Raw genomic sequence first — 22149 nt, forward strand, 5'->3', positions numbered from 1 at the left:
AGGAATAGCTTTGGAGATCTGCAGCTTCTGGAACTTCTCAAGCTCCATCTAAAGGGTGAAGTGTGCCATCATCATCATAGGCAGTCCCTCGAAGACTTGCTTCCACTCCAAAGTGAGTTATTTGATGGCTGAACAGTCCAATACGAGAGCCTGTAACAGGTGGGACAGACATTCGTCGAGGGAAGCGGTGGGTGGGGCTGGTTTGTCGCGCGCTCCTTCCGCTGCCTGCGCTTGACCTCTTCACACTCTTTACGTTGAGACTCGAAGAGCTCAACGCCCTCCCGGATGCACTTTCTCCACCTAGGGCGGTCTTCGGCCAGGGTCTCCCAGGTGTCAGTGGTGATGTCGCACTTTACCAGGGAGGCTTTGAGGGTGTCCTTGTAACGCTTCCTCTGCCCACCTTTGGCTCGTTTACCATCTAATGGTTAAAGTGTGCCACTACAGGTATGAGTGAAGGTGGTTTGAATAGTTTGTAAATATTTCTGGCAAGTGGTGAAAAACAGTCCAAAAAGCTTGAACACAGATCATCACCCATTAGTTGGAGCTTTAGAAGTTCCAGAAGCTGCAGATCTCCAAAGCTATTCCTACAGCATCCCTAATGCACTGAGGAATATTCACTTCGACTTGACAAAAGATCCACGAGCATGTTACATTTTTATGTGGAAATGAAGATCTTGTTTTGCATTTGCATAGGAAAAGCATCTTAATGGGCAAAGGGAGCAGGAAGCACTAGAGGGGGCAAAATAGGTTGCATGGGATAGGTGGAGTGCCAGGAACAGCCTCCATAATTGATCTCTCAGAGAAAAACACTCAAGGTTTTGTGAATCATTTACCTAAACATAGAAAGGGGGAAACTGAAACTAAGAAAGAAAAAAATGATGAATAATTGTACCAAACAGGAGGACGGTTGGGAATATTGGCAGTGTCCTGGAGGTTGTGAATAATAGTGCTGCTGTAAGTCTAGGTATGAGGATCTGCAACTTCTGAAACCTATGATGTTGCATCTAGTGGAAGTATGTGGCAGAAGTGATTGTGTGTCACAGTGGTGATGCCCAAATATGGAGTGTGTGACATACATAGTAAATTTAATACAATATAAATATGTAGATAAAACTGAACAATTGAATTGGTGGACATTAATGCGTGAAGAAAACCATATTCCCAAAGTCTCCGATATCTATTAAATTGCAGCAGTATCCATTCAGACAGAAAGTATCACGGATGATTCATTACTAAAATAGCATCCACCGTGGAGTGAATTGCACAGCTATAACCTAATTGGGGCTAAAGATGATGCCATTAGACATGAAAGCCTGAATTGCAGTATTGGGTTACAAGTTTTGCTTCAACCATGGTATCTTATTTTGCAGAGCATGTGCTATATAATGAATATTAACTTGAACCATTTTCAGGATTTCTTGACATTTGAAAGTATCTCATTTTAGTGCAGTGTTGAATGGTATTCAAAGAACTCTTTGCACCAAATGATTTCCTATAAGGGGAAATTGTCCATTTTTATTGGAAAATCTCTTGCTGTTGATTATAAGAAAACCCAATACATAGTACAGAATCTAATGGAAAACAGATGCTTATTGATTAAGAGGACATGGATAAGTGATACGATTATCCTGAATCAGTACAAACAAGCAAGACATTGCTATGTCAAATTTGTTCCAGCTGCAACTGAATACAGTCACATTCCCTCTGGCAGCAACTCAAAATGGTTTTACAGCCTGTCAAATATGGTTATAGGGTGAAGCAGCCATCATTCTATGCATCACAGCCCAACATAAAACACCTTTCTTCACGTGAAATAGATGGCTTATGTCGTCATGCAGAGTAACAGCAAAAATTAAGAGTGTTAAATTAGATAGCACAAGATAAATCGACATTTAACTGTTTTAATTAGATTAGCTGTATGCTCGTAATTTTTCAAAATGTATAAACTTAGCATATCATCTTTCTTCATGAGAGCAGTTTTCAAAATGTCAAATTACAATTCGGGAATCATACAGCTCTCTCTTCAGATGAGCTGCCCAAGAGTGAGCCATTTGTTCTGCCATACTATTATGCTCTATTAGGGAAGTAGGTCAGGTTGCAAGTGCATGGGAACTTAAAGCTGCAGTAGAGAAAGGAACGTTTAAGGGAACTATTCATTTTGCATTGCAAAAAATAGATACAAAAATATTTGGTGTCTTTTTTAAAAAAAATTCTATTTAGAATGGAGACCTCCTATGTTGGCAGTGTACCCAGCAAAAATATGCTCTCAGGTATGTCCAAAGATATGACCCAGTGGAGCCATATTGGATGCCTGTCTATCGATGATTCCATGGAACTGTCCAGCAGCGAAAAGACTCTGGCGCCACTGAAGGATAGAAAATTCATCTTCAAAACATTTTTCTACCTGTTATTATTATACATTGAACAAAAAGCACTCCTTATAGACTTTCATTCCTCCTTTACCACCCTGCAAAATGGTAGTGATGGTGGAATAGCAAGATTGCTACTCTGATTTCACCCATTTTTTTTAAATTAGATAATATTTGGCAGATTTTGAGCGGTAACATTGAAATATTAACAATTCCATTACCAACAATGTGACTATATATGTTTTCATACAAACCCCTTTCTGTGTCTTCACATGCCTTGTACTACGCATCATTAAGGCGGCAAGCTACCTACCCCATGGCTCTGAAATTGGCCAGGTGACTCTTCCTACAATTTTCCGAATCTATCTATAGGAAAGCACTTGACCGCCAATGCCACAACAACTTGCATTTATTTAGTGCTCTTAATGTAGAAAATTTTCTAGAACCAAAGGAGGTATTAGATAGGGTGGTTAAAAGCTTGGTCAAAGAGATGGGTTTTGAGGATGAGGGCGAGGTGAAAGGATTTGGGATCGGTAGCTCAGATTGGGATCAAATAGGATGCGGAGAATGCAAACAGTTTGGTTCAGCCTGAGATACTGGTCACGGTGGGGAGTGGAATTGATGGCAATTTCCTAAATACAGTACCACTAATGTCAGAACCTCAATGTGTGGGAATACAAACCCACGTTCCTCTGTACCATCACAACCTACCTAGCAATACATTATATATTTTCCACCCTTTCCCTCCGTGTAAATGTACAGTGACCTCTGGTAATCCACAGCTCCAGAGACCAAAAGCCCAACAGTATCTCAATCAAGTTATCTATCAGTTTAGACAGTTCTGTTAAACCTCAAGTCATCAGAGCTAACCCCAATTCTGTCTCGACTCAAGATGTACAAACCTGCACTTCTATCAGCAATTAAGAGCAAAAATCCAAGACAGTTTTCACCTCCACAGCCCAGAGATGCCAAGGTCTTTATTAATGTTAAACACACTCAACCACTGGGTCCTCCAATACATTATTTAATAAATGCATGTAGTTTGGACAGTATAAAACCTGAAGATCTGAATCAAAACCGTTGTATATAATGTGTGCCCTCCATTAATTTTCTCCATTTGTTTTTTTCCATTTGTTCCTGGGATGTGGGCATCGCTAGAGCACAAGTCTTCAGCACTACAGCCGGAATGCATTCGGGGCCCATAGCCTTTGCTGTATCCAGTGCACTCAGCTATTTCTTAATAGCAGGTAGAGTGGATCGAATTGGTTGAAGACTGGCTTCTGTGATGGTTAGGGACCTCAAGAGGAGGCAGAGATGGATCATCCACTCGGCACTTCTGCTGAAGATGGTTGCAAATGCTTCAAGCCCTGTCTTTTGCACTCGCGTGCTGGGCTCTGTCCAGCCATGAGGTTACAAATTGTGGTGGAATACAACACCTTTTGGATGCCTAGTTCTGAGCTGCTAGATCTGTTCTGAATCTATCCCATTTAGCACAGTGGTCGTGCCACACAACACGATGGAGGGTGTCCTCCGTGTGAAGACGTCTCCACAATGACTGTGCAGTGGTCACTGCTACCAATATGGTCATGGACAATACGGTCTGCGACAGGTAGATTTGTGAGGACTAGTTCAAGTAGGTTTTTTTCCTCGGATTGGTTCCTTCACTACCTGATGCCGGCCCAGTTTGGCTGCTATGTCCTTCAGGACTCAACCAACTAGGTCAGCAGTTGTACTACCGAGCCACTCTTGGTGATGGACATTGAAGACCCCCACCCAGAGTACATTCTGTGCCCTTGCTACGCTCAGTGCTTCTTCCAAGTAGTGTTCAGGAGGAGTACTGATTCATCAGCTGAAGGAGGGCGGTAGGTGGTAATCAGCAGGATGTTTTCTTGCCCATGTTTGACCTGAAGCCATCAGACTACATGAAGTCCAGAGTCAATGTTGAGGACTCCCAGGGCCACTCCCTCCCGACTGTATACCACTGTGCCGCCACCTCGGTGGGTCTGTCCTGGCAGTGAGGCAGGACATACCCAGGGATGGTGAAGGAGGAGTCTGGGAAATTAGCTGAAAGGTATGATTCTGTAATATGGCTATGTCAGGCTGTTGCTTGACAACTCTGTGGGACGGCTCTCCTAATTTTGGCACAAGTTCCCAGATGTTTGTGAGGAGGACATTGCAGGTTTGAGTGGGCTGGGTGTGCCTTTGTCATGTCCGAAGCCGGTGCCTAGGTCGATTCCGGGTGGTCAGTTCGGCTTTATTCTTATTATTGTTTTTTATAGCAGTTTGTTGTAACTGAGTGGCTTGCTAGACCATTTCAGAGGGTAGTTAAGAGTCAAACACATTCCTGTGGGTGTGGAGTCATATATTGGCCAGGCCAGGTAAGGACAGTAGATTTCCTTCCCGAAAGAACATTAGAGATACTAGTTTTTTTATTCCAGATTTATTTAATTAACTGAATTTAAATTCCACAGCTGCCGTGGTGGGATCTGAGCTCACGTCTCCGGATCATTAATCCAGGCCTCTAACTTCAGGTCAAACATAGGCAAGGAAACCTCCTGCTGATTACATCCTACTGCCCTCCCTCAGCATAAAAAGACAATCTGTTTCTGAGGGAATCCAAGCAATAAAAAAACATCACTTGTCTTATTCATTAGTGAAATATATCACAGTTCTTCACCAGGCACTTCTCTTTTTGCCCCAACTGAAAAGTAGAAAAGCAGAATTTATTGCATCAACTTTTATTTGTTTCACATCTATAGGCCCTTACCATGCAGTTCATTGCAAAGTGATTGTGCTGTGTCTGAAGTTCCATCGCGTGCTGATGAGTAGCTCCAATCTCTGTGTAGCTGTTCAAAAAGAGGCCTTTGTTGTGAGAGATCCAGTCAAACATCTGGAATAGAAGGAGGAGATTTATTAGGCACATTGAATCTCAGTTAGCTTTCTGAATTAGCATTATTCAACAGGCATGTATTGGTGTGTTTATGATATCTGAATGATGCACACCAAAAATGAAGGCAACCTTACTAGGCACATATTCTTGTGTTTCTTCTTCATTCAGCATCCTTCACATACCATAGGTACACAAGAGTCATTACCCTAACTATTATGACACTCTGTCAGAGGTATTGTGTGCTGCAGCTAAATCTAAAACAGTAATAATGAGAAATGTGTGAGCATTACTCCATGTGCTAGACTTGTAAGTGCTATTAGTTGAGAGACGACCATGAAGCACCCATGCACATTTGGAAAACTGTGAGATTATGACAGAAGGCATGATTTGGGACCTTCCTGGGGATCGTTAATAAATTGATTGACAGAAATTGGCTAGAAACATAGAAAATAGGTGCAGGAGTAGGCCATTCGAGCCTGCATCACCATTCAATAAGATCATGGCTGATCATTCACCTCAGTACCCCTTTCTGCCTTCGCTCCATACCCCTTGATCCCTTTAGCCGTAAGGGCCATATCTAAAGCCCTCTTGAATATATCTAACGAACTGGCCTCAACAACTCTCTGCGATAGATAATTCCACAGGTTAACAACTTTCTGAGTGAAGAAGTTTCTCCTCATCTCCGTCCTAAATGGCTTACCCCTTATCCTTAGACTGTGACTCCTGGTTCTGGACTTCCCCAACATCGGGAACATTCTTCCTGCATCTAACCTGTCCAGTCCCTTCAGAATTTTATATGTTTCTATGAGACCCCTCTCATTCTTCTAAACTCCAGTGAATACAGGCCCAGTCGATCCAGCCTCTCCTCATATCTCAGTCTTGCCATCTCGGGAATCAGTCTGGTGAACCTTCGCTGCACTCCCTCAATAGCATGAACGTCCTTCCTCAGATGAGGAGACCAAAACTGAACACAATATTCCAGGTGAGGCCTCGCCAAGGCCCTGTACAACTGCAGTAAGACCTCCCTGCTCCTATACTCAAATCCCCTAGCTATGAAGGCCAACATGCCATTTGCCTTCTTCACCGCCTGCTGTACCTGCATGCCAACTTTCAATGACTGATGTACGATGACACCCAGGTCTCTTTGCACCTCTTCCTTTCCTAATCTGCCGCCATTCAGATAATATTCTGCATTCATGTTTTTGCCCCCAAAGTGGATAACCTCACATTTATCCACATTATACTGCATCTGCCATGCATTTGCCCACTCACCTAACCTGTCCAAGTCACCCTGCAGCCTCTTAGCATCCTCCTCACAGCTCACACCGCCACCCAGCTTAGTGTCATCTGCAAATTGGAGATATTACACTCAATTCCTTCATCCAAGTCACTGATGTATATTGTAAATAGCTGTGGTCCCAGCACTGAGACCTGTGGCACCCCACCTGTCACTGCCTGCCATTCTGAAAAGGACCCGTTTATCCCGACTCTCTGCTTCCTGTCTGCCAACCAGTTCTCTATCCACGTCAATACATTACCAATACCATCTGCTTTAATTTTGCACACCACTCTCTTGTGTGGGACCTTGTCAAAAGCCTTTTGAAAGTCCAAATACACCACATCCACTGGTTCTCCCTTGTCCACTCTGCTAGTTACATCCTCAAAAAATTCCAGAAGATTTGGCAAGCATGATTTCCCTTTCATAAATCCATGCGGACTTGGACCGATCCTGACACTGCTTCAAAATTCGCTGCTATTTCATTTTTAATAATTGATTCCAACATTTTCCCCACTACTGATGTCAGGCTAACCGGTCTATAATTCCCCATTTTCTCTCTTCCTCCTTTTTTTAAAAAGTGGTGTTACATTAGCTACCCTCCAGTCCATAGGAACTGATCCAGAGTTGATAGACTGTTGGAAAATGATCACCAATGCATCCACTATTTCTAGGGCCACTTCCTTAAGTACTCTGGGATGCAGACTATTAGGCCCTGGGGATTTATCGGCCTTCAATGCCATCAATTTCCCTAACACAATTTCCTGACTAATAAGGATTTCCTTGAGGTTTCTCCTTCTCGCTAGACCCTCGGCCCCCTAGTATTTCCGGAAGGTTATTTGCGTCTTGCTTCGTGAAGACAGAACCAAAGTATTTGTTAAATTGGTCTGCCATTTCTTTGTGCCGCATTATAAATTCACCTGATTCTGACTGCAAGGGACCTATGTTTGTCTTCACTAATCTTTTTCTCTTCACATATCTATAGAAGCTTTTGCAGTCAGTTTTTATGCTCCCAGCAAGCTTCCTCTCATATTCTATTTTCCCCCTCCAAATAAAATCCTTTGTCCTCCTCTGCTGAATTCTAAATTTCTCCCAGTCCTCAGGTTTGCTTCTTTTTCTGGCCAATTTATATCCTTGGATTTAACACTATCCCTAATTTCCCTTGTTAGCCACGGTTGACCCACCTTCCCAGTTTTATTTTTACTGCATAGGGATGTACAATTGTTAAAGTTCATCCATGTGATCTTTAAATGTTTGCCACTGCCTATCCACCGTCAACCTTACAGGTCTATTTTTGCCTCTCAGGATGTTGGGGGTGGGTGTGGAGGGGAGGGGGAGGGAGGAAAGGAGGATGCAGGAATATGGGGTTGAGTTCAGTAAAAAATGAGGGGTAGCATGTATTTGGCCATATTGGTAATCTGTGTACTCAGGATAAGAAAAGGCAACCAGTCAACATAGTTCTTATTGATTTGAAAAGTCACTGACAGCTCATGGGGTCAAGTCAATCCTGTGGTGTGCCGTGGCTCCGTTTCATTTTTTCTGGGGCAGGGTGCCAGTATCACCTTTGTTTCCTCAAGTCCTCCCCGCTAATGGGAGCTGTAGAAGTCTGACAAAGGGGAATCCCGAACTGTGTGGATGACTGTAAAAGTAGAAGTGAGTAACCCCCATATTGGGTACCGAATACAAATCCAGGATTGTTTCAAGATCCTTTCTTGGGCTGCGGTTCAGGAGTTCTATCAATGTCTGTCAGAGGGATATTTATGCTTGATTCAACTACTCTTGAGGGAGTATAATACCCAATGCTTACTTACTGGTGGTGTTGATGCCTCCGAGCCAAGGAGGTCCCTACCTAAGGGAAGTCCCATGTTATGAGACTCAGAGGGTTGTGAATCATTGGAATTCTCTACCCAAAGAGCTGTGGATGCTCAGTCATTGAGTATATTCAAGGCTGAGATAGATAGATTTTTGGACTCTCAGGGAATCAAGGGATTATGGTGATTGGGCAGGAAAGTGAAGTTGAGGTTGAATCAGCCATGATCTTATTGAACGGCGGAGCAGGCACAAAGGACTGTATAGCATTTGCCTGCTTCTAATTCTTATGTTCTTATGTAATCTTCTGTTTTCTACTGCTTAAGATCCCTAGCCACAATAATAGACACATCATAGCACCAAACTACAAATTAAAAACTACCAAGTTTAAAGCGCATTGCTCATTCTGCATTTTTACTGAGTTCTTTTCAACACCTCGAAATCTGCTCAAATTTGACTTCCCAATCTCCTGAATTCTCTGCCTTTAGGACTGCACAACTCCATTGGACTACACTGTAAGGCTTAGCTGTTGTGACTCTGCTCCTCAGTCGTTTAAAGCTTTACGGTAACCTTTTCTAGCTTAGAGTCCACCTCCCACCTGTTGCTGAAACCCGCTGACCTGACTGCAATCCTGTTTTTGTTTTCAGATTTGCAGCATCTGCAGCAGCTTATTTTTTTCTTTTCTGCAAATGTATTGCTGCAATACTTAGCTGCTTCTAGTGGCAAACATCAACAACTAAATGTTGCTGTAGGATAGCATGTAATATAAAAGGTTAACAGCATTTAACATAGGTTAACAGCCCCTATTTAAAAAGGAGGCAGGCAAAAAGCAGGAAACTATAGACCAGTTAGCCTAATATCTGTGATTGGGAAGATGTTGGAGTCCATTATTAAAGATGCATTAGCAGGACATTTGGAGAAGTAAAATTCGGTCAGGCAGAGTCAGCATGGATTTATGAAGGGAAAGTCATGTTTGACAAATTTGCTAGAATTCTTTGAGGATGTAACGATCAGGGTGGATAAAGGGGAACCAGTGCATGTGGTGGATTTGGACTTCCAGAAGGCATTTGACAAGGTGCCACATAAAAGGTTACTGCACAAGATAAAAGTTCACGGGGTTGGGAGTAATATATTAGCATGGATAGAGGATTGGCTAATGAAAAGAAAACAGAGAGTAGGGATAAATGGTTCATTCTCGGGTTGGCAATCAGTAACCAGCGGGGTGCCGCAGGGGATCAGTGCTGGGACCCCAACGATTTACAATCTATATTAACGACTTGGAGGAAGGGACCGAGTGTAATGTAGCCAAGTTTGCTGTAGATGGAGGAAAAGCAATGTGTGAGAGGACACAAAAAATCTGCAAAAGGACATAGACAGGTTAAGTGAGTGGGCAAAAATTTGGCAGATGGAGTATAATGTGAAGTCATGCACTTTGGCAGAAAAAAAATCAAAGAGCAGGTTATTATTTACATGGAGAAAGATTGCAAAGTGCTACAGTACAGCAGGACCTGGGGGTACTTGTGCATGAAACAAAAAAGGTGAGCATGCAGGTAACAGCAAGTGATCAGGATGGCCAATGGAATCATGGCCTTTATTGCAAAGGGGTTGGAGTATAAAAGCAGGGAAGTCTTGCTACAGTTGTGAGGCCACACCTGGAATACTGCGTGCAGTTTTGGTTTCCATATTTATGAAAGGATATACTTGCTTTGAAGGCAGTTCAGAGAAGGTTCACTAGGTTGATTCCGGAGATGAGGAGGTTGACTTTTGAGGAAATGTTGAGTAGCTTGGGCCTCTACTCATTGGAATTCAGAAGAATGAGAGGTGATCTTATAGAAACGTATAAGATTATGAGGGGGCTTGACAAGGTGGATGCAGAGAGGATGTTTCCACTGATAGGGGGAGTCTAGAACTAGAGGGCATAATCTTAGAATAAGGGGTTGCCCATTTAAAATTGAGATGAGGAGAAATTTCTTCTCGGAGTTGTGGATCTGTGGAATTCGCTGCCTCAGAGAGCTGTGGAAGTTGGGACATTGAATAAATTTAAGACAGAAATAGTTTCTTAAACGATAAGGGAATAAGCGGTTATGGAGAGCAGGTAGGGAAGTGGACCCGAGTTCATGATCGGATCAGCCATGATCGTATTAAATGTCGGAGCAGGCTCGAGGGGCCGTATGGCCTACTCATGCTCCTAGTTCTTATTTTCTTATGATATAGGTAAAGAGTATCATGGGTTAATTAGTGCAACGAGTGAGAGAGAGAGAGAGAGAGAGAGAGAGAGAGAGAGTGAGCGAGCGCACAGCATGTGCCAGAGACAATGGAGTGGAGGCACTGCTGCACCATTGCTGGTAGGAGGATGCAATCAGAATCATAGAATGATTCAGCACAGAAGGAAGCCATTCGGCCCATTCGTGCATGTGCTGGCTCTTTGCTAGAGCTATCCAATGAATCCCACTCACCTGCTCTTACAGCACAATAAATTTATATGAACAGTTTTGATTAAAAATGTGGATAAAGGAATTTATAAAGCAAGTATAAAAATTAGGAAAGAATGTATAACTTTAAAGTATGATTCAAACATGACTGCATGCTCTGGTTTAATTATCCCCTGCCTTCTAATCCTGTTTCACCTGAGGATTACACTTGATCTTGACTCCACGGGACATCAACTAGTAATATATTAAAACCGCTACGTGCATCACATATTCCATTGAAAAGTCCAATGTAAACATTTCCTGTAGGATATACCATGTTAAGATGTAAAAATATTTCCCCATAATGCCAATAAATGGTGCATTAGACCAGGAAAGTCACACTTGACTGTCAGATTACAATCACAATCAGTATTCTGCAGGTTACTGATCCGTTCCTATAGATTCAGTGCCGCTGTAGCTCTCTTTTCTTAATTGATGAGTTTAAAATAATATTTTTAATCATTTTGACTTTTATATTTTTAAACTAAAATCTTAATTGGTTAGCGGGTAAAGTACTGCATTCAGTTCTGGGTACCGCATCTCAGGAAGGATATTTCATGGCCTTGCAAGGTGTGCAGCAGGGATCCACCAGAATGATACGGGAGCTAAAAGGCTTAAACTATGACCACCATTTGCATAGATGAGATTTGTATTCCCTTTACTGTAGAAGATTAAATTGAGGTGTTTAAGATGATTAAAGGAATTGATAGGGGAGATCGAGAGAAACTGTTTCCTCTGTTGGGGGAGTCCAGAATAAGAGGCATGACCTTAAAATTAGAGCTGGGTTGTTCAGGGGTGATGTCAGGAAGCATTTCTTCACACAAAGTGCAGTGGAAATCTGGAAAACTCTACCCCAAAAGCTGTTGAGGCTAGGTCAATTGAAAATTTCAAAACAGATTGATAGATTTTTGTTAGGCAAGGTTATTAAGGGTTACAGAACATGGCGGGTAGATAGAGTTAAGATACTGATCAGCTACGATGTAACTGAATGGAGGAACAGACTCGAAGGGTTGAATGGCCTATTCCTGTTCTGTTTATATGAGTTGAAGGTTTGTTTTCTTGCCCATTTCCTGCCACCACTAATAGCTCAGGGCTCTAAATTGTTAAGAATTGCCCCTTTGCGGCCTGGTCGTGGGCTGGTAGTTCGCACCCCACTGGCAGCGCTCACCCCCTGCTCGCATAAGTTCACCCGCCACCCCCAAGAGATCATGGAAAATTATCATTTTTATTTTCATATATACAAATATATATTTTTGATTGAGAGGAAAAAAATAACTTGCATTTATATAAAGCTCCCATCACACCCTCAGGACATCCCAAAGCATTTCACAGCCAGTGAATTGCAACAATATCACACAGAAGCAAATTGTATAAATAACTAGTTAACCTGTTTTTGTGGTGTTTAAAATCTAACTTTTGGGCAGACCCCAGCTCTTTTTACAATTGTGCCTGAACAGGCAGACAGGACATCAGTTTAATGTCTCATCCAAAAGACAGTATTCTGACAATATAGCACCCCCTAAGTATGGCACTGAAATGTTAGCCAACAAAATGAACCTCTGACTCGGAGGCTATCATTGAGCCAAGCAGGCACTTAGCTGTTTGTGTGCGTTTCATATTTTTATAATTTGTTGCCGTAAATTATTGACCCGCTGCTTTTGTGCAACCCAGCTCAATATTTGGTGGCCCACTTCCCAAGGGATTTTGATCAGACCCGGGTCCAAGGGGTGGCAGCAGAATATCTCCTGCACTGCCCCAATGTTGTTTTGTGCATCTCCCCACTTGAATGTCTGTCCACTTTCCAGACCTTGTCATTGTAGACCAAATGCCCCTCTTTGCCATGCACCTCCCTATCACAAACTTTTTGATTTGATCCCCACTGTTCTAAACCTCTCCCCTTCACCACATGATTGTAAATTCCCTCTAATGCATCTTCTTGCTTCCCTTTCCAGAATTTCCCCCTCCTCGTCAATCTCTCTGCATCGATGTGCATCTCATCCCCTTCTCTTTTGTGGATCTTCCAGATCCTCGGCCACAGTAACAATTTTCATCATACATTAAGTTTGGCAAAAGGTGGCAATGCTTGACCACTGGTTGACTTTGTGGTCTGGCCTTTTGGTGATTCAATGCCGATGATGATTCACTTTTCGACGCACTTCCAACTTTTTGCTCCCATCGAAAATATTCCAGGCTTTGAACCTTCTGTGGACAATGTTATGTATTTAACCCCTTGTAACCTGTATTACACTACCACCAGAGGGCAGTACCTGTTGGAGTCCCAAGGGATCCCAGCATCCCTTGGGAGCACGGTATATAAGCAGGCCACCCATGAGGTACCTGCACTCTTATTAAAGTAGCTAAGGTTACACTTGCTCATTGTACACAGTACTCAGTTTCATCCTTTATTATGAGCATAGCAATTGACGACGAGGTAACGAACAACCGCGCAAAAATGCAAAGAACAGTTGGTAGCCTGGAGAAGTTCTCAGAAGGGGACGATTCAGAGCCTTCGTGGAGAGACTCAACCAATACTATGTGGCCAACGAGCTGGAAGGGGATGAGAACACTGCCAAACAAAGGGCAATCCTCCTAACTGTCTCTGGGACAACAACTTATGGCCTCATGAAGAACCTTCTAGCTCCGGCAAAACTAACAGAGAAATCCGAAGAATAATTGTGTACACTGGTCCGGGAGCACCTAAATCCTAAGGAAAGCGTTTTGATGGCGAGATATCGGTTCTACACGTGTCAACAATCGGAGGGCAGGAAGTGGCGAGCTATGTCACCAAACTAAGGCGCCTCGCAGGACATTGTGAGTTTGAGGGATTCCGAGAACAAATGCTTAGAGACTTTTTTGTACTGGGCGTTGGGAGACAATCCTTCGCAAACTGTTGACTGTAGAAACTCCGAACCTAAGTAAAGCTATATCGATAGCCCAGGCATTTATGTCCACCAGCGACAACACCAAACAGATTTTGCAGATTAAAGACGTTTCGGCCAGTACTGTGCATAAAGTAACGTCGGTTTCGAGCAGAAATATACATGGCAGAACGTACACGCCGACTGCTGCTGCCCGACCTCAGATGATCCAGAGTCCGCCATCAATCGTTAATGCGAGACAGTTAACACCTTCTTGGTGTTGTGGAGGTGATCATCGGCCCATCAATGCCACTTCAAGCACTATGCGTGCAACGGTTGCAGAACAATGGGACACCTCCAGTGAACGTGCAGGCGAGCTGCAAACCCTGCAAACCACCACGTTGCAGAGGAAGATCGATCCACTGTGGATCAGGCTGAATTGGAGACTCGTATCAAGGAGGCAGACGTGTACGGGGTACACACATTCACTACGAAATGTCCACCAATAACGTTGAAAGTTGAACTGAACGGTATTCCAGTATCTATGGAACTGGACACGGAGGCAAGTCAGTCCATAATGTGTACAAAGGCCTTCGACAGGCTGTGGGGCAAAAAGGCACCCAGGCCCAAGCTCAGCCCCATTCACACCAAACTAAGGACTTACACCAAGGAACTAATCCCTGTAATTGGCAGTGCAGAAGTCAAAGTCTCCTGTGACGCAGCAGTACACGAATTCCCGCTGTGGAATGTGCCAGGGGATGGCCTCACGTTGTTTGGCAGAAGCGGGCTGGGAAAAATCCGCTGGAACTGGGACGACATCTGAGTGTTTTTGTCTGTCGACAACGCCTTATGTGCCCATGTTCTGAGCAATTCCATCGTTGTTCGAGCTAGGCATTGGAAGTTTCTCGGGGGCGAAAGCGCAGATCCATTTGGTTCCCGGTACGCAACCCATCCACCACAAGGCACAGGCGGTACCGTACATGATGCATGAGAAAATGGAAATTGAGCTGGACAGGCTGCAGCGAGAAGACATCATCGCGCCGGTGGAATTCAACGAGTCCGATTGTCCCGGTACTTAAAAAGAGGATGGTACGGTTAGAATTTGTGGGGACTATAAAGTAACGATTAACCGTTTCTCGCTGCAGGATCAGTACCCGCTACCCAAGGCAGACGACCTATTTGCGACCCTGGCTGGAGGAAAGACGTTCACCAAGCTGGACCTGACCTCGGCCTACATGACACAGGAGCTGGAGGAGTCTTCAAAAGGCCTCACCTGCATCAACACGAACAAAGGTCTTTTCATCTATAACTGGTGCCCGTTCAGGATTCGGTCGGCTGCGGCAATCTTCCAACAGAACATGGAGAGCCTGCTAAAGTCGGTTCCTCGCACCGTGGTTTTCCAGCTCGACATATTGGTTACAGGTCAGGACACCATTGAGCACTTGAAGAATCTGGAAGAGGTTCTTAGTCGGTTGGATTGCATGGGGCTCAGGTTGAAACCCTCGAGGTGTGTTTTCCTGGCACAGGAGGTCGAGTTCTTGGGAAGAAGAATCGCGGCAGACGGCATCAGACCCACCGACGCCAAGACGGAGGCCATTAAGAACGCGCAGAGACCACAGAACGTGACAGAGCTGCGGTCGTTCCTGGAACTCCTTAATTATTTCGGTAATTTCCTACCTGGATTAAGCACCCTGCTAGAACCCCTACATGTGCTACTGCGCAAGGGAGACGACTAGGTATGGGGGAATTCACAAGACGCTGCCTTTAAGAAAGCCAAAAATCTGTTGTGATCCAACAAACTGCTTGTCCTGTTTTACCCTTGTAAAAGATTAGTGCTAGCTTGCAATGTATCGTCATACGGGGTCGGGTGTGTGTTACAACAGGCTAACAAATCGGGGATCTTGTACCGGTTGCTTATGCGTCCAGGAGTTTGTCCAAGGCCGAAAGGGCCGACAGCATGATTGAAAAAGAGGCTCTGGCGTGCATTTACGGGGTAAAAAAAATGCACCAGTACTTATTTAGCCTGAAATTTGAGCTTGAAACTGACCACAAGCTGCTCATATCGCTGTTCTCTGAGAGCAAAGGGATTAACACCAATATCTCTGCCCGCATCCAAAGATGGGCGCTCACGCTGTCGGCATACAACTATGTAATCTGCCGCAGACCGGGCACAGAGAACTGCGCTGATGCTCAGTCAGCTACCATTGCCCAAATGGCAATGTGGAAATAGCACAGCCAACGGGCTTGCTCATGGTCATGGAGGCATTCGAGAACGAAAAGTCCCCTGTTACGGCCCGCCAGATCAGGACCTGGACCAGCCAGGATCCTTTACTGTCCTTGGTAAAAAAAACTGTGTCCTCCATGGGAGCTAGTCCAGTGTCCCAGCGGAGATGCAGGAGGCGATTAAGCCGTTCCACAGGCGCAAAGACGAAATGTCCCTGCAGGCGGACTGTCTGTTGTGGGGTAATCACGTGGTCTTGCCCAAGAAAGGCAGAGATACATTCATATGTGAACTGCACAGCACCCACCCAGGCATTGTAATGATGAAAGCCATAGCCAGATCCCATGTGTGGTGGCCTGGCATCGACTCAGATTTAGAGTCATGCGTGCGCCAGTGCAACACTTGCTCTCAGCTGAGCAATGCACCACTAAGTTTGTGGTCGTGGCCCTCCAAACCGTGGTCGAGGATCCACGTGGACTATGCGGGCCCATTTCTCGGCAAAACGTTTTTGGTTGTCGTGGACGCTTACTCAAAACGGATTGAATGTGTGATAATATCTGTAAGCACATCCACGGCCACTATTGAAAGACATGTTTGCCACGCAGGGCTTGCCTGATGTCCTAGTCGGCGACAATGTGCCGTGCTTCAACCAGTGCTGAATTCAAGGAATTCATGACCCGCAATGTGATCAAACATGTCACATCTGCCCCGTTCAAGCCCACATCCAACGGCCAGGCAGAACGGGCAGTTCAGACCATCAAGCAAAGTTTGAAATGTGTGTCGTAAGGCTCCCTGCAGACTCTGCTGTCCCGAGTGCTGCTCAGCTACAGCACCAGATCCCACTCACTCACCGGGGTTCCCCCAGCTGAGCCGCTCATGAAAAGGATGCTAAAACAAGGCTCTCGCTTGTCCACCCTGATCTCCATGATCACGTGGAGGGCAAGCGGCATCAAAGTGTATACCATGACCGCACAAATTTGTCACGCGATATTGAGATCAATGATCCTGTGTTTGTGCTCAATTATGGACATGGTCCTAAATGGCTCACTGGCACAGTCACAGCCAAAGAGGGGAGTAGGATGTTTCAGGTCAAATTGGCCAATGGACAAACACACAGAAAACATTTGGACCAAATCAAATTGCGGTTCACCAACAACTACGAATAACCCGAAGAAGACACCACCAGCTTTGACCCTCCAACACACACACACACACAAGTGACAACTGACATCATGGTTGACCACGAAGCCGAACTCACCATCCCCAGCAGTCTGGGAAGGCCGGCTGCCCAACAGCCCAGTGAAGAACTAACCAACTCACCCACACCCGCATTTTTACCGAGATGATCGACAAGGGAGCGAAAAGCCCCAGATCGCCTCACCTTGTAAATAAGTGTACTGTTGACTTCACGGGGGAGTGATGTTATGTATTTAACCCCTTGTAACCTGTATTACTCTACCACCAGAAGGCCTACCTGTTGGAGGTACCTGCACTCTGGCGTCTTATTAAAAGGAGCTAAGGTCACACTTGCTCATTGTACACAGTACTCAGTTTCATCCTTTATGAGCATAGCAGACAATGCCACAGGCAATTTACTAATATATAAATTAAAAAACAGAACTTTATTTTTGGGTCTTCACTTCACATACCTTCTTCTAGGCTCCATTTTCTGATAATGCTTATAAATCTCTTACAAATAAGTTTATCAGCACTTCTTTATTCTCATAATTTATTCTGAATAATCAATTAAAAAGATGCTAAACTTATAATGTATAAAATCAAATTAAATTCATGAATCTAGACCAGGAATAAAATAATCTCTCCAAGACCAACAAAGGTCGTTAATGTATCCTGAGTGGTTCATTTATTCTTACCTTTTCTGCATCTTGTTCAAAGAGCCTGAGCTGAAAGCACTGATCCAGTTTCAGCTTGCGTATATGCCACATCTGATGCAGATGTTGCCTGGTTGAGTGCAGTCTATCCAGCATACTGGACACTTTTGGTACAAGGCCCTGAAAGTCTACATTCCCTGATATGGAGTTCTTATGGGGAAAACTTCCACTGCTTTGAATCCTTTGCAGCAATTTTTGCCCTTCGAGGTCCAACTCTTCAATTGGAGCTTTGATGACTTTCTTCTTCAGTAGCGTATGCTCATCTATCATCTTTCTAGCTCCTTCCAAGTCCTGAGGGAAGTCTTTTTTGGCTAGCATCTCCTGCAGTTCTTCCAGTCTGGACAACATGTGTGATGCATTGCTTATGAAGTCCTCAAAGGCCACACGGATTTCAATCCACTCCTCATGGTTGTACTCCAAACAGCCATCAAACTCTGGAGTGAGCTGGGATGGGTCAACAACTTTGGTAAGACCTTCTATGGACACCATGTTGGTCTAAAAACAGGTAGAATAAAAAGCATGGGTTATCCTAGCCAGTTTATAACTCACAATTGAAGATTACACTTTAGTGATATACATAATATAGCCCAGGGACCACTTGCAGGTCAACTTCCATTCATCTCGGCAGCACTCTTGCTCTGTTTTCCACAGCTGGGATTCAGAGCTTTTTCCTCTATTCTACTGTACAGAGAGAGAAAGCAAGGGAATACATTTAGGAGGCAGGACTCGCTCAATATCGATCGAACAAGATAAGTGCTATAGTTCAAAAATACTGGTCCTAAAGATTCCTCTCCACTACCGTGGGGAAATGCCGAGCCATTATTTTGCAAATATGCACGATGGTTTGTTTCAAAACAGGAACACATTAAGTACGATTTGGTGGCTCAAATCCATGTCCCATGCAGTGTTTTGGAGCATTCCTGAAAGCGGCCACAGCAAAGTAGTGATTGTGATTTTGGTATTAACAAAAACTTAAGAACAGGCACTGCACTAAAGGGTTCATTCTTTGCAGATTATTTGTAAAACAATTAACTGGAAAACATTGCAACCTTCTATGGTTTTCATGGTTCTTATTTGCTAGGAAAGTGAAGTAACCATTGCAGTTTTTTTAATTAAATTAAAAACTGGTTTCCATTTTAAACTTTACCTTGTACCTTTTTCTATATTTAGCTCATAATTCATTTAATTGGAAACATCAGGTAGAAAAAGCACACATAGATTTTCAGAACATGGTTAAAGAGGGCTCTTTTTTTTACATTGTCCATATGCCAATAACTGGATTTTTTAATGCTGTTACATTAATACACTAAAAATAGAACTGATCACCAATATGAGTCTATACCTTAAAGAGGAGGAAGAGATAATTAAAATGGGGGAAGGGGGACGGGGGACGAGGACATTGCATCACTGCCAGGACTAAATTCAGACTTTATTTGCTGCCATTACTCCGCAATCTCCCTGCACCATTCGATATAAGGTGGATTATGACATTTTCTTCAATTGTTTCTCCTCCATTGTTTACTTCCATAGAACTGGCCTTGCGTAGATCCACTACTGTCCATCCAATTGTAGCCAACACCTGTGAAGCAACAGCTGCACCTCCTACAGCTTTTATACTTAGCTCCTCTCCTCAGCTACTTGCTGCCCCTTGGCAACATTATCCACAAACACGGGGTCAGTATGCTGATGATACCCTGCTCTACTTTTCCATCATCTCCTCTCTTTACTACCTCCATACTACAAGACTGCCTATCCAACCTCAAGTCATGGATGAGCAATTACGCAACACTAGGAAGACTGAAGCTATTGTTTTCGGCCCCCGCTATAAACTCCATGTCTTTCATTGGTCACTCACTCAAATTGAGCCAGACTATCCAAAACGTTGGTGTCCTCTTGATCCTAAATTGAGCTTTAAACCCCAAATCATGTTCATCACCAAGATTGCACACCCCCATCCCTTGCTGAAACCCTTATCCTCGCTTCTGTCGCATCTCGACTCACTTATCCCATTGCCTATCTTTCTGACTCCCCATCCTCCACACTCCGCAAACTCCAAGTTGCTCAAATGCAACCACCTACACAACCTGTCCCACATTAAGTCCCTTTTGCCCATCACCCTTGCCTCTCTGACCTGAAATGGCATGTTGTCCTCCAACATGTTAAACTCCTCATTCTCATTTTCAAATTCCTCTATGTCCTTGCCCAGCCCTCTCTCTGCAACTTATTTATCCCCCATCGAGCCCGACACTGCATGGGTTCCGGCATTTTCTATGTTCCTCTCTCCCTTGGATTTCGTTCCTCCCCTAAACCCTCAATGTCTCTAATTCTCTCCAACAGTTGAAAAGCCCTTTAAAACTCTTCTTTTCAACCAGACTTTCAGTAACCATGCCCTCTCACCATCCTAATCTCTCCTGCCACAGCTCAACATCTGTCCCTCAAAGTTGTTGTTGCATGAACGTATGCTGGAAATGAAAAGCGTGCTGTTGTCATGTAGTTAACAAAAAAAATATTTTCATGTGACTGGGCTCCCAGTAAGCATGTTGTGATGTTGTGAACTATAGTGGCCTTTGCATTGCAGTCCCACTCTCGGAAGAGTTAGCTGACTGCGCCATTCTCCCACGTTTGGCTTTAGTAATGTGCAGCCAATTTTTAGAAACCAGTGTGCAGAGTAGTGACATGCCAAAACAAGCTGCTATATTTTACTAGCCTCAACAAGACTGATTTCAGTTGGGAAGACCAAAAAAAAAAAAAACAGGTCTTTGCCACCATTCTAAAAAAAAAGGAACAGATTTGACTTTGATATGGCTGCTCACTGGGGGAGACCTATGCTGCAGGACCTGTTGACTAAAGAGCAAATTAAAAGCAGCTAAAGACGAACTAAACATTGCATTCCACCAGGAAGCACAATGAACTGAACATTACTTTGCCACACCAAAAATACAACTGAAAAATAGGTTACCCTGTGATTGTTCTACTCAGCCTGGGATTCTTTGTGGATGAAAATTTTATAATGGGAGAAATTAATGGGACTGAAAGCCGATAAATCCCCTGGACCTGATGGCCTACATCCTAGCGTTTTCAAAGAAGTGGCTATAGAGATAGTGGATGCATTGGTTGTCATCTTCCAAAATTCAATAGATTCTAGAAAGGTTCCTGCGGATTGGAAGGTAGCAAATATAACCCCGCTATTTAAGAAAGGAGGGAGAGAGAACATGGGGAACTACAGACCAGTTAGCCTGACATCAAAAGTAGGGAAAATGCTAGAATCTATTACTAAGGATGTGGTAACAGGGCACTTAGAAATTAATAATAGGATTGGTCAGACTCAACATGGATTTATGAAAGGGAAATCATGTTTGACAAATCTGTTAAGAGTTTTTTGAGGTTGTGACAACCAGAATAGATAAGGGGGAACCAGTAGATGTGGTGTACTTAGATTTTCAGAAGACATTCGATAAGGTGCCACACAAGAGGTTATTAAACAAAATGAGGGCTCCTGGGATTGGGGTAATATAGCTGCATGGATTGAGGATTGGTTATCGGACAGAAAACAGAGAGTAGGAATAAAGGGGTCATTTTTGGGTTGGCAGACTGTAACTAGTGGGTTACCGCAAGTATCAGTGCTTGGGCCTCAACTATTCACAATCTATATCAATGATTTGGATGAGGGAACCAAATGTAATATATCCAAGTTTGTTGATGATACAAAACTAGGTGGGAATGTAAGGTGTGAGGAGGATGTAAATAGACTTCAAGGGGATATAGACAGGCTAAGTGAGTGGGCAAGAACATGGCAAATGGAATATAATGTGGAGAAATGTGAAGTTATCCACTTTGGCAGGAAAAGTAGAAAAACAGAGTATTTTTAAAACGGTGAAAGATTGGGAAATGTTGGTGTTCAGAGGGACCTGGGTGTCCTTGCATACAAATCACTGAAAGTTAACATGCAGGTACAGCAAGTAATTAAGAAAGCAAATGGTATGTTGGCCTTTATTACAAGAGGATTTGAGTATTTAGATGGGTTTACACAGGTTAGATGCAGGAAGAATGTTCCCAATGTTGGGGAAGTCCAGAACCACAGTCTAAGGATAAGGGGTAAGCCATTTAGGACTGAGATGAGGAGAAACTTCTTCACCAGAGAGTGGTGAACCTGTGGAATTCTCTACCACAGAAAGTTGTTGAGGCCAATTCACTAAATATATTCAAAAAGGAGTTAGATGTAGTCCTTACTACTAGGGGGATCAAGGGGTATGGCGAGAAAACAGAAATGGGGTACTGAAGTTGCATGTTCAGCCATGAACTCATTGAATGGCGGTGCAGGCTAGAAGGGCCGAATGGTCTACTCCTGCACCTATTTTCTATG

At 43.7% G+C, this 22149-nt stretch overlaps 1 protein-coding gene across 3 annotated transcripts in view; it reads right to left on the reverse strand.

The window, feature by feature from the left end:
- The window catches only part of LOC139264385 (triple functional domain protein), a 760938-nt gene that overhangs the window by 447177 nt on the left and 291612 nt on the right, over positions 1 to 22149 (reverse strand). For all 3 annotated transcript variants that reach the window (XM_070880754.1, XM_070880753.1, XM_070880752.1), the window contains exons 5-6: positions 17769 to 18281; positions 5137 to 5259 (exon numbers count right to left, since the gene is read on the reverse strand). In XM_070880754.1, the coding sequence (XP_070736855.1) occupies positions 5137 to 5259; positions 17769 to 18281 (636 nt within the window). The remainder of the gene's footprint in view (positions 1 to 5136; positions 5260 to 17768; positions 18282 to 22149) is intronic.

Source organism: Pristiophorus japonicus, chromosome 5 (genome assembly GCF_044704955.1).
Source record: "Pristiophorus japonicus isolate sPriJap1 chromosome 5, sPriJap1.hap1, whole genome shotgun sequence".
Classification (NCBI taxonomy): Eukaryota; Metazoa; Chordata; class Chondrichthyes; family Pristiophoridae; genus Pristiophorus; species Pristiophorus japonicus.